The sequence below is a fragment of the Amblyomma mixtum genome, chromosome 1 (genome assembly GCF_055824585.1).
Source record: "Amblyomma mixtum isolate Tamu chromosome 1, ASM5582458v1, whole genome shotgun sequence".
NCBI classification, from domain to species: Eukaryota; Metazoa; Arthropoda; class Arachnida; order Ixodida; family Ixodidae; genus Amblyomma; species Amblyomma mixtum.
The window spans coordinates 312618578-312631807 of record NC_143012.1 but is presented as its reverse complement, the minus strand read 5'-3'; the positions used below and the strand labels follow the sequence as shown (position 1 = coordinate 312631807).

Genomic DNA, 13230 nt, shown 5'->3' with positions numbered 1-13230 from the left:
GTGAAGTTTCTTTTTTTTTTTTCGCATTGCCTGCACGTTTGAAGAAACGGCATTTGAGCCTGGCAACATTAGCATGAAAATACGACAACCGTAGCACAAAAAGTCTTGAGATAAGTAATTTACAATTCCGCCTCAAAATTTGACGTTATAGCTAGTGGAACTGTGCAGCTGTGTGTCGAGAAGGGCACAAGCCCACACCGTGCTCGAGACCTACGAAGGTATGGGTAGGAAAAAAATTTTAGCTCTGTGCTGGCAGCGTTCTAAAGTCTGAATACGTAGCCTTAACTCATTCCTTACTTTTATCAAGTGTTCTTGACAAGTTTGTATGCCCGAACCTGTGTGGTTAGCATCATAAGGGCCACACACTGTCAGCTTCGGTCGGACGATTGCCCTAAATTTAAGCATTTGGTTGGTCTTAAATCTATTCTTCAAGTCAAGCACTTATTTCATCACCCCAAACGTGCTATTGTTCGTATTTTCGACATTTATAAGACGTCAGAGACGCTACGGATCCGACGGATCCTACAGAGATGCTACAGAGCGCTTCAGAGCTGGCCGAAGCGTCCCGCGTGTAGCGCGGCCGCCGTGCGCTTGCTTGCCATTGGTCGCAACTTATGTTACGTCGGCAACGTCATTCCTACGATAATGTGCTATTCAAGATGGCGGCAGGAGGTAGCGTTTAGCTCTGTCTGGCGAAAGGAATTTCGATCATTTCTTTACTTTGGGTCGTGAAAATTATGCCGAAAAGACGAAATGGTGAAATCCCGCTACCTTCCGGATGGGACATCGGCACCGACTATGACGGCAAGATCTATTTCATCGACCACATCAACAAACAGACGACATGGATTGATCCTAGAGACAGGTAAGCGAGGGTACGGCCAAAGGAATGTGCGTTCCCCGTGAAGGCCCCCTCGGGCTAAAAGCCCGACGTTCTCAAGATTTTTTCGCTTGTCCGTCGCTGACCCTGCGCCACACCCGTTGTCGGCGACGAATGCTGTGTTTTCCGCGGGTTGTCACAAGAAAACGCCGTGGACACGGCGTTTCCATTTCGGATGTACTGAGGAACAGATAAAAAACAAAAATGAAAGGAAAGAGGAGCATTCGAAGGAATGTCGTTGCAGCACAGATGAGATGCGGGTTTGCTGGAGCGCGCAGTGTAGCGTCAACAAAAACAAGTTATCATCGGAGTACTGTGACAGGAGGTCTCAGGTTCGCGCTACGTTCAACATTCTGTCCCCATTTCCCCGAACAGGCCTTTCGCGAGCAGCTAGCCACACCGGCGGCGATTTTTTTTTTTTTTTCGAGGACGGGGCCTCGCGGCAGCTACTTAGCGCGCCGACTAGGACTAAAGAAAATATGCGGCTTGTTTGGCACGCGTGATGCCATCGCCTTTCGGCAACTGGGGACGGCATGCGTTGCTCTGCAGCCGCTGTCGACCGTGCAGCGCAGAAGTTTTTAACTTGAGCATCGGCGGCATAGGCGCCTGCCTTCGAGCGCTTTGAACAGCGTGGCTGGAATATCCGTAAATCGGCTTGCGGATTATTTCGCGAGCAACAGCTTGACCGCCGATCGACGCATGTGTCCGCTTGCGATGCCGCATATTTCGGCCGAACGTTCAGCGCGCCCGACCCGCGGCCCGTTGGAGGGCTGTCGGCCGCACTGAGCTTATAGTTTGAGATCAGCGCGAAGTGTGCTCGAACGATTTGCTGTCCCCAGCGCGGGCCGAAACGCTGTTCTAGGTCAGTTGCCGCGTGCATGCAGGAAGGTCGAACGTCCCGAACGCGGCGAGGCGGCGGCGTTGGCACAGAATGCCGCTGTTGCCGCATTCGTCGTCTGCTCCGCAGATACTGCTCGCACGGAACACACGGAAACGACTGGCGCTGTGCACGATAGGGTCGCCCGGGTATGCGTTTTTAGATACGCAGAGAGGGGGGAAAAAGGGAAGAAAAAAACGACGGTAGGGGTTTCGCGGCGGCCAGCCAGCGCTTCCCTCGCATTCCAAGAAAAGGGCCCGAAAATGATGTCAATGATGATGTCAATGAGAACGGGTGAAACGTCAGCGCGAGGAATGCTAGAGCGCGGCGGCGGATGCCTATCTCTAATGGCACCCCCCGCCGTAATAAACACACACGCATGGCAGCGCGCGCCGCGCGGCTTTTGTTGTAGTGCCTTTTCTCTCGCCGAAATTCCGTTCACTTTCTCTCGCCCGCGCTTTTCTTCCTTTTTTTTCTCGCGCGCGTGGAATGAGCGTCAGCATGTGCGCGTAGATAAGCAGGCGCGAGTCCCCGCCGCAAGTGGCCGGCTCCTGTGCACTGCCGTGAAGCGGGTCGCAGGCTGCGGGCCGAGGGGGAGGGGTGTGTGCAGAAACAATAACAAGAGAAGAGCATGGCGAATACGCCCGCGCCACGCGTAGATTGGGCTGCACAGCTCATCTTATGGCTCATCGCTCTGTGAACTGCCCCTCTGGACTCGACCTCTGCTCACACACATTTACGTTGCGCAGTGACCGCTAGCTCCTAGCCTCCAGTGTGTGAGCGGGCGGAAGTTGACATGTCCTGAGCCGAAATTCTGCCTGGGAAGAGTTACTTTGCCTGCAATCGTGGGCGCCCGTGTCGGCAGCCGAAAGTATTCAGCAAGCCGTGTGTTAATTAGCTGATGGTCATCAGAGCTTCTGTTCTGCACACAGACTTCTGTTCAGTTTCATGAGCAGTGTTACCACAACTCGCGCATTAAAAGTTGTGGCCAGCCAAACATGTTCATTTTCAAAGAGACACCTTTGTGAATATGTCGGAACTTATTGTGCAAGTAGGCTACCTTTTGCTAAGCAGGGTAACTTTTGAGACTTTTGTTCTTCTCACGAGACGGCTGTGCTTTTACATGTTGATATTTGTTGGTCTTTGGAGGTACTAAGCTTTCGTGACTGTTGGAATATTCAGCTTGCATAGCTGCTGTTCATTTCTGCAAGTATGCCATGTCATATGTATGATGCACACTATAGCTGTTTGCCATATGTTGTTTTTACTAGTGTTTTATTGACCACCGCATGGCATGATTGGGTTGAGCTTAAGTCATAGGGCTCTCTCACTGTCTTGTTTGAGGGTTGTGAACTTTTTTATGTAGAGAAATAACTCTTTCGAGTCTTTAAAGCGCAATCATGCCACCTGTTACAATTGTCAGCATTATTGCACTTTTTGTTTTCGTGTTAAATGACGCTGAAGAGAAGAAAAAAGTTTCCTAAAACAGGATGCCATTGCCACACCAACAAGCATTTGTCACAGCTTTTGTGGGGTCATTTAATTGAGATATGATTGTGAAATGACATGAGGACATTTACAGTTATACTACCTATTTTCTTATCTCGTTTTCAGTGCTGTTTTATGGGTAATTTGGCTTTTGGTGTCTCTAAGGTTTATTATTAGGCACACCTGGGAGCGATAGTAACAGGCTTTTAGGTTGCTCAAAACAGCGATGATTGACATCACCGCAATCACCTGCCCATCAACATTTACGAACTGTTTAGCTGCCATCTTTAACAGCTAATAATTTATATACCTTATGTATTGTCTTTGTTTATTCAATGTGCTTTATACGTGTAACCCACCCTTTATGTAATACCCCCAATCCTGGGGGCCTTTAAGGTAATAAAGTGAAGTGAAGTGACATTTGCACTTTGACTGACATTGGGTTTTGTGGCTCGAAGTGTTACTTTTTTTTTTGAGCAAAAGACACCTTATATGACAAAACATCACTGCTGTAATTTGGAATGCAAGAGAAAGAGCGGCACTGCCCAGTTAGAACAGGAATGCACTATTAAAAGAAAAGATAAGCTACAAGGCAGCAAAGTTCTCATGTAACCTTCGGCTCTGTATAGAGGAGCATGTCGTGGGAGGTTTTGTCATAAAAAGGCCACATTCACCTTCATCTTGGTGAAATGGGAAGAGGGTTCGAACGGCTTTCCATTCACTGATCCGTAACTGTATTGTTATCAATGCTTCCTTCCATATCTTATCTTTGGTGGCATTCTTTCCATACGTTTATTTGCTGTTTCTGTCCTTTTGCTTTGAGTTTGCGCATGCCATTCTGCAGCACATAAGAGGTGTCGGGGGGGGGGGCATGAATTTCCATTTGAAGGAAGGTCACTCTGTTTCGCTTTGTGCTATCTGGAGGGTTTGATTAGTGTCCCATTGTTCTGCTTCCTTGTGCGACTCCAGGTTGACAAAGCCACAGTCGTTTGCTGACTGCATAGGTAATGAACTTCCCTTCGGCTGGGAGGAGTGCTACGACCAGCAAGTTGGCGTATACTATGTTGACCATACGAACCGTGAGTTCCGAGTCTGTCTGCTTTTCCATGCCAATATGCTGTTAGTGCTCGAAAAGGCACGAAAGTCCAGAAGATTTGTTTTTCAGTTAACCACCTGTCTTTCAGGAGTGTTTCATTGTCATTCTTTGTGTTTGTGTGTTGCAACCTTTTACATTAATGTCGTTCTCTTTTTATATGTCACAGCCTTTTATGTTCGGGGCTTAAAGTCAGGGGGGGGGGGGGGTCTCAGACCCCCTTCCAATATTGACGGGTCTGAGACCCCCCCCCTTACCTTCATTGTCTTTGGGTATTGGCGAATCGGAATCTGCACACAGCCTGTCGAGACTCTTCAGAAATGCTACCTTTGTCCACACTTTCAAAAATACTGTGAAGTAGTGGTTTCATAAATGTGCATACGACAGAATTACCGATGCTTCGTTTCACCATGATATGTCAGATACCATCGAGCACACTGGCAGGGCGTGGAAATCGCTTATTTTTAAAAAACTATATTATAAACTGAGGAAAGAAATCACCTTTAAATTTATTTCTCCCCTTTGTATAAAACTATGTGTAAAACAGGCTGCCAGCCGCTTTCTCTCTCTCTCCCTCTATTACCCTCGCCACCTGTGATCGAATCTACTAGAGACCCCCCTCTGATGGAGCCAGACTTTAAGCCCTGTTTATGTTGTTGCATTTGTCATGACAAAAATGCCTTTACTTGCTTCGTAGGTTCCGTGCTGTGATGTGCATTATGGTTTTATATTCTCTCTGAATGGTCTTTGCACTTAGTTAGCTTGGAGTATAGTTAGAAATGAAAAAAAAAAAATATTTGGTTAGCCAGTACCTATTTCAGGTGCAGTTTCCATCGGTAGGAATGTCGTGCTTTTTTTGCTGTGACAAAAGTAGTTTGGAAATACTCTGTAGCAGATATTTTTAGCAGACTTTACACTGTACTGGTAATGTTTTTGAAAGCGTCCAAAAGTGTGATCCTTTTGTTTGTTTGGAAATTGGACTGATTAGTGGTATGCCTAGGCCTGGATCAAGTATATTGTAACTGACAGCAACCTTTGGCTGTAGCTGTAAAAGTAACATTTTGTGCTTGGGTGAGTACCGCAAATTGACTCAAAAAAGACCTGCACTAAAAATATAAATTTACGACAGTGAGTTTCATGAAGGTTATTAATAATGCGCAGCTCCCTAAGCATTGAGAGACATTTTTATGTGTTGAAGTCTTTTTTTTTTCTGAACAATCTACTTTTTCATAGTATTCTCTTCCAATGGGCTTGCTCCTTTTGGTCTTGCTGTGATATTGAAGGTTTAGTACAATGGTTCATGTCTTTTGTGAATGCAGTAGCTTTTCACTTCAAATTTATGTTTTGCGACTGTGCAAATTAGATTTGGGCGAGTAGTTGTCATTTACGTAAACACCTGTATGAAGCTTCAGGCCTGGAAAATTAATTTTAGTGCTCTGCTCATGACAGCTTCAGTATAATGTTGCTGAAGTAAAAAGATAGCTGTGCAACTCCTCACTGTTTGTTTTGTTCTGGTTTTCATTTTATTTACTTCATTATAGGCCTGTAGAATGGAATTTCCTAGCAGCCTTTTATGAAAATGCAATGCTTCGTTTTCCTGCTGAAAACAGTGTTTTATGAGCAGAGGTGGATGTCAGCTATGTCACAGCTACTGTTTCATGTTGAGTAGGCTTATAAGGGCACTTTAAAATTCTTGAAGTGCTTGCGCTGTCACCAGGTTGACTTGCTTGTGTGGCTCGGTATGTTTTAAGGCGGAAGCCTTTAATGTCTCATCGTTGTAAGCAGCAGTTGTCGACAGAAAATGTCACGCTTTTCAATTGGTGGAAACGTTCGTGACGTCAGAGTGCGCGAATTTCAAACGGGGCCAATTGCACTTTGGCTAGTAACCATACAACCAATTGAAGGGATCGTATAGTGATGCTCCAATTAAGTGGGACTGAGCTTAGTTAATTGATTAATTACCCAATTAGCCTAATTAGCTTTACTAGTCAGGCCATATAAATAAATAAAAGCAATTAAGAAATTGGTTGAGCTCAGGAATCGAACCCCGGTCTTCGGCGTGAGAGACGAGCACCCTATCCACTCCGCCATGCCAGCTCGATGGTTTGGAATGAACAAAGGCGCGTCTAGTGAATACGGTGTCTTCACATACTGCCATCCTCCTCCCTTCCCTTCCGGCGAGGTTTAGGTGTCCACCGAGATACCAATTTACCGAAAAACCAATTTACCGACGAGTGAGGCGTACAACCGAATGGGCGATGGCGTTCTATGGACTCCTTGGCAGCGTTGCAAGACGCTGTCGCGTTCCACTCTTAGGGGCGAAGCATAACATCTTAACCACACATCACTGACCACACTTTAGGTCAAAAAAGTGCCCCCCTGAATTTTGACGGGTGTCCACCGAGATATGTGAGACAGTTACTGCGTAATTTCCTTTCCTCAAATACAATTTTCATTTTCTTCATTACGGCTGCTCTTTATCTATCTTCTTTCACTCCCACCTCCCTTTCTCTACGGTGCGGTTCAGGTGTCCACCGAGATGACAGAGAATTACTGAGCCATTTCCTTTCCTCAAAAAGCGTTGCGTTCAAAGGGCAAGGCATCGCGCCGAACGGGTGGTGGCGTTCCGTGGACTCCCTGGCAGTGCTACAACGCGCTGTCGTGTTCCACTCCTAAAGGCGAAGCTTAAGCATCATTAATTAGCAGTTAATTAGCATTCACGCATTAATCGGTAATTAACAATTAATTAGTGATTTGCCATCACTTAGTAATTAGTACTCAAATATATGTGACGCCACCAGTGCCACAGAAACAGCGAAGGTGTGCGGAAAACGCTTCCGCCTCTACCCACTTTAGACAGTCAAAGTGCCCCCTGAATTTTTTTTTTTTTTTTTGCTCATCATTTTGGTTCTGGTCAAGTCTCACATCGGAACTATGGGCAAGCTGTCCAAATGTCACAGCTGCACTGCCCATCACCAAGCATTGTCATGGTTTCATGGTTTGTTGTGTTGTTAAGACATCTGAGGGCACTTAAAAAAAGGTTTCTCGTTTGACATGCTTCTTTGTGTCTATAAGTGGTAGGAACATTGCATTGAAGCAGTTGTCTTGTCTACTGCAAGGGGCTATTTCATGTTCTTTTTCTTAATTCAGTCAAGTCCTTGCTCTATGACCCTTGTGAGAATAAGCCATTTGCGAGTTGGTCATACTTAGCTCTGACATACTAGTGCCCGTGTCACATAGCAAGTGTATTGACATTTCCATTGAATGAGATTTGTCTCACTCAGTGCCATTATCTCTGTCATATGGTAAATTTCATTTGCCAAGGATGGCTTTGGCAATGACAACAGCACAGTCTGAGAAATATGCGCACATCATAGCAGTTCAAGGTTTTATTGTATTCATTATTGTGCTATATGGCACACATTTCTGAACTCGCATAAGGATTTCGCGTTTACCAGTATCCCCCAAGGGGTAAGTAAATAACAGATGTAACTTACTGGTGCTCATCTATGGGGCAGAAATGTGAAGGCTGATGAAAAGGGTTGAACTTAAATTGAGGACAACGCAGCGAGCTCTGGTAAGGAAACTGATAGGTGTAACGTTAAGAGACAGGAAGAGAGCAGAGTGGATGAAGGAACAAACTTTAGTTAATGATATCAAAATCAAGAAGAAATGGGCATGTGCTGGTCATGTGATGCAAAAGCAAGATAATTGGTCGTCCTTAAAGGACTATAGACACATAAATTTAGTTGCATTTTTCCTTCTCTGTAGTGATACATGAGACATTGGAATACATGGATCACAATGGTATATTTGCCTGCTGCCGCTAAGTAATTTAAAATAGAATTTGTTTCTCATCTTGATTTTGTTTTGGTTTCATCAACCAAAACAGCATCAAAAAGACATTCAGTTATACATCATTTAGCTGTGGTAGGGAGATACTACAAGGTGATCCATGTGTGCTAATGTTTAATGCATCATTTAAAAGAAAAAAAGAACCCCAAGCAAAAGTTTGGTATATACTTCTTAAAGGGTAACAAAGTGGATTCCAAGAGAAGGCAAGCATAGCAGAGGCAGGGTTAATTGGGGAGATATGGGAGAGGCATTGTCCTGCTGTGGGCATAGTTAGGCTGACAGTGATGGTGATGAAAAATGTCAAGAAATCTGAAGGGATCTGATGAGAAAAGCCATCAGGAAGAGAGACAAGCAGGAGCTCATACAAATTCGAGGCAAAAATGAACAGTGAAAGTGACTAGTGTGTTATTGTGGCTGTTCTTGGCATTTGTCGCACAAACAATTATACTCATAGTATATAAGTGAGATGCACAACAACTTAGACAGGACACAGAAAGAAACACATACAACAGTTCACGAGCGATTTCACTTATATACTATGCAGAACCAACTAGCCCGACAACGCGCTCTTCTGAATTATACTCATCATGCTGGAGAAAAAATAAGGGCATGAGCTCACAATAAACAGTGATAGCATGAGCTTGGACCTGAATGGAGGCAGCATGACGTCTTAAGTGGTGCCAGGACCTGCGATGAAAACGTTGCTAAGCTTTGGTAATGTTGTAAAGCATTCATTTTTTACAGTAATAAAATCTGTGTTTACTAAATAAATTTGTCAAAGGCATGGTGTTGATTGCCATTCTAACTTTCAATTTGTGTTCATCTAGGGTTGCGCCATCCAGGCATTTTCAGTCGCAAAATGAACATGAATGATTTTTCTTCAGCTATTTGAATTTCGTTCTGTGTGAATACCTGTGAATTTTCTCCTGTGGGAGCACACGAATGTCGTTAGTATTGAATGGCGGCTGAAACTAGTCATATACAGTCTAACCTCGTTATAACGAAATGGTTTATAACGAAGTAATGGGTATAACGAAGCACTGATGATTCCCCTTGGAGGCTCGGTCATCGCGAGCTATAACGAAGTTACGGCTATAACGAAGTAATCGCCGGGCCCGTTCAACTTCATTATAACGAGGTTCGACTGTATTTGCTGTGTAACGCTGTTGTAAGGTGCAATTGACTTTTTACTCTTTGTTGTGCTTTATTATCATGGTGAGCACATGCACTGCAACAGAAATTGCTAATAGTCTTGTCGCCGCTGCTGTTTCCGCTTCTTTTTCTTCATTTTGCTTTGATGGAGAAGCAAAACAGGATAAGTAGCTTTCGGTGAGGCTTAGCATGTAGAACAATAGTGATACTCATGGGTAAGATGTCCCACATACAAACACTAATATAATTCTGACACATGAAAAGGTAGTAACATTTTGTGAACTGGAGCAGCTGCTGTTTTGAACAGCTTGTCTTTCACATATAGCACTTGGAATATTACATGATTGATGTCTGTCACCCATCCGATCATTTTAAAGGGGAATACCTAGTTCATCTTGGCAGGTCCACTCGCTGTGGGTGAGGAGAATAATGGCTTGCTGACCTTTACTTAAATGTTCTCATTGTTTTGATGTCAGAAACAAATCAAATTGAAGACCCTAGGCAACAATGGAGGCAACTTCAAGAGGCCATGCTCAAAGAGTACCTGCTTACTGCTCAGGATGATCTTGCGGTGAGTGTAGACACTTATTTTTCTTTTTTCCCCAAGTTCCCTCTTTATCTTGTCATGTCAGTTCCACATGTTTTCACCAAATTGTTTTTGTTTTCTGGTCTCTTGTTTGCTTAAACTGAACAAATACATGTCCTTTTTTCCCTGGTGCATGATGCATGACAGACTGAGCTTTCAGTGAGAGACAGGAAGCACTTTGTTGTTGTTTACATGAGACAAGAAGATTTCTCTTCTGCCTAGTGAGGAAAGGATTGTGTGTCAGCTGAAATAATTAGTGAGACACTTCAACCACTTTTCTGCCTGCCTACCTTAGTACACTCTCAAGCTGTATACCAAAGTGCAAACTTGCTCATCTGTATGAATTCAGGAGAGGGCGAGTGTGTTATGTACCTGATTCTCCACAGGCCAAGCGCGAGATAATAGATGTCAAGCACCAGCGGCTGACCCTTGCCCAAGACGAATTTGACCACCTGTCGGGTGCCCTGAAAGGTCTGTCGCTGCAAGGGAGCTCAACGACCTCTCTTCACTCTTCATCCACGTCGGTAGCGTCGCGCACCAGCTCACTGGACCCTGAGCTGCTGCGGTCAGATGTGGGGCGGGCACGACATCGAGTTGCCAGGCTAAGGAGGGAGCTGGAACAAGTGAGTGTGGGTCAGACCTCGCTGCTAACTGAGCCACTTCTAGTATTACCTCTGAGGCACTTACTTGGTATCTCCTACTGTGCCACTGGTATAGTGCAGGCCTTTCCTTGAGCTGCCTGAGAACTGGAACTGACTCGTTGGACTTTGCTTGCTAAGCATTCCTGCTGCTCATGCTTTGGGATGTTATGCACAATTTTTCTTTTATTCTTTCGTTACTGTGTCTGGTTGTATTAATGAGGGAAGTGGCCCCATTGTATGGCCATGAGCCTGCATTGATGCGACCATTCCTGAGCTGCCTTGAGTTGGAAAAATCATTTCTATTCGTTTCTTCTTTTTTTGCTAGCTCAGTTTTTCACGGTTTCATTCAGGGCTGAGATTTCAGAATAATTTACAGACGCCAGCACTCACTAGATGGCCAGAACAAATTTTGTAATTTGTCCTTGGGCTTAGGTGAACATGGCTCACAATAACAAAGATTACTTCTTCACTGCGAGCAGCTGCAAATGATCTATCGTAATTGTAACATCATACAGGCTCAATGAATGCACAGTGAAGAGTGCAGAAATCAAGTACTTGTGCTGGCTCCTCTTTACTATGTCTTTACCTTGTATCTTTTGGAGTATGTATGCTGCTACATCAACTACCATGTTTTTGCTACCAAATCACCAGTATAGCATCCTCAAAGCTCTCGCAATCTAATTATTTAACATTAGTAGCAAATTTAGGGCACTCATAAACTTTTTTCTTTGCCTAATTGCCCATATGATAGAGGGCACAGTGGACGAACTGTGTGCAGTTAATGTGGAGGCAGTTATGAGCCACTACACCGAATCCTATGCATGCAGCATGCGTTGTTGAGCTGCACACCAACTTGAATTTTTATAAGGACATGATCAAAGGCGATGCTTCGAAAGGCGTAGTATGAGTGCATCCATAATGCCTATGATGAAGATCGACTTGCCTTTCTAGTTAATTTGGGCATGGTAATTATGCAGGCTGCATTGACATAATATGAGAACTTATGAATGCCTTTTATTAGCAGGCGGGCACTGGCTGATGTTAAAGTACCCCAGATGGTCTAAATTAATCCAGAGCCATCCCTCATAGCCGATATGTCGCTTTGGGACATTAAACCTCACATACCAGTACTGATGGGAACGAAAGTGTAGCGCTCATGTATCTGAATTTCATTTGTGTGGTACCGCAGCCGTGGCCTAGTGGTTGAGCATCCGCCTCGGATATGGGAGGTGCGGGGTTTGATCTCCAGCACCATTGTGTACCCACCGGCGATACAATGGGTACAAGTTTTCCCCTGGTCTGGTGCTCGGCTTCTTTAGGGTGAATTGCTTGGGGTATGGGTCTCTGACCCCACCTTGAATAGACGAAAACACCTTGTGCCATGGCGCTCCTTGCATCATCATCATCATTTGTGTGGTGTTGTGAAATGTCCACAGGACACGTATTTTGCTGGTACTTAATAACAGTCATGTCCTTGTGGAAGCTAAATTGCTCACAGTATTCATTTGCCCTGCAACACCCACCTACTTGTTTTCAAGTGCTGTAGTCTTGAATGGAGGAAAACAGGGCATGTCATTAAAAATGCGAAGTGAAAGTAGCTGTTCGGTTGTCTTCAGTGCCCTGCACTCTTTTGTTGTCTTTCCAGGTAAGATCTGAAGTCCACCAACGAGAGCAAGGTCTGGAGGCCCTGCGGCGAGTTGAGCAGCAGTTTTGCGAGCTCCCAACGGGCTACAGCTTAGACCAGGCAAAGGCTGTGCTGGAGGAACTTTGCAGTGTGCAGCGTTCCTTGGGAAAAGGTCACAAAGAGAAGAGTCAGCTGTTGCAGGTGGGTTGCCAGCAGCTTCCTCCACTAGCAGCTACAAACATCAGCATGCATCTGTTCTTTGCTAGAATTAAGTTGTTGGTACATGCGACATCCCTTAGTTATTTTTATTGATTTCATTGTATTGTTAGTCTCACTTGGGACTGTTGCAGCAGGGGGTTTGTGTGCGAGAAAAGTGCAAATAAGCAATCAGTAATACAAGCAAGCATGAATCAAAGCAAAGCATGCACAAGCAGACACATAGAGTAAGGAACGACATCAGCGCAGACCGAAGATAGTTCTCAGCTTTGATCATGAAAGCATTCATTCATATAGAGTACATATTGAGCAAGGAACAACATGAATATCAAAAACAGACTGAAGATGGTCATCAACTCTGGTTTTCAGGACTGATGCAGCCGTGAGCTCAGTGAACTTTTTTATCGAATCCTGTGAGGTTATGAACATACCTAAGGTATAAGCAAATGCTTACTACGGCTTGTGGGAAGAAGGAAAAATGATATGCGCTGTTGAAACAGCGGTATTCATTTATCATAAATTCTGCTTTCCCCTAGAAAGGTTGCAAGTAATATAGGCAGCAGGATCCCAGCAAAATGCATTATAAATTAATTGGTATAAAAACTTTGTGTGTGGAGTGTTACATGGCTAGTTGTATAGAGGCTCTGCACGGGAAAGCAGTTCCGTGGGGAAGTCAGCGCGCCGGTACCTGTTGTAGATAAAGCGAACTGTTTTTTTTTTTTTTTTTTTTTTGCACTGACTCGGCCATGTTTACATTTTTTTGCTCATACGGAAACCAGGCGGTGTTTGTGTATTCCAAGATTGGATGGATAAGGGCG

General features: G+C 44.6%; 1 protein-coding gene across 3 annotated transcripts in view; it reads left to right on the top strand.

Annotated features, from left to right (window-relative positions):
• Window positions 1–630: 630 nt before the first annotated feature.
• Window positions 631–13230, top strand: part of LOC149372459 (protein kibra-like) — a 35225-nt gene continuing 22625 nt past the window's right edge. The window contains exons 1-5 of one of the 3 annotated variants that reach the window (XM_089566946.1): window positions 631–865; window positions 4215–4324; window positions 9822–9916; window positions 10318–10554; window positions 12218–12397. In XM_089566946.1, coding sequence (XP_089423072.1) covers window positions 738–865; window positions 4215–4324; window positions 9822–9916; window positions 10318–10554; window positions 12218–12397 — 750 coding nt within the window. In that variant the 5' untranslated portion in view covers window positions 631–737. The remainder of the gene's footprint in view (window positions 866–4214; window positions 4325–9821; window positions 9917–10317; window positions 10555–12217; window positions 12398–13230) is intronic. The other 2 variants (XM_089566947.1, XM_089566948.1) reach the window with 2 other exon arrangements.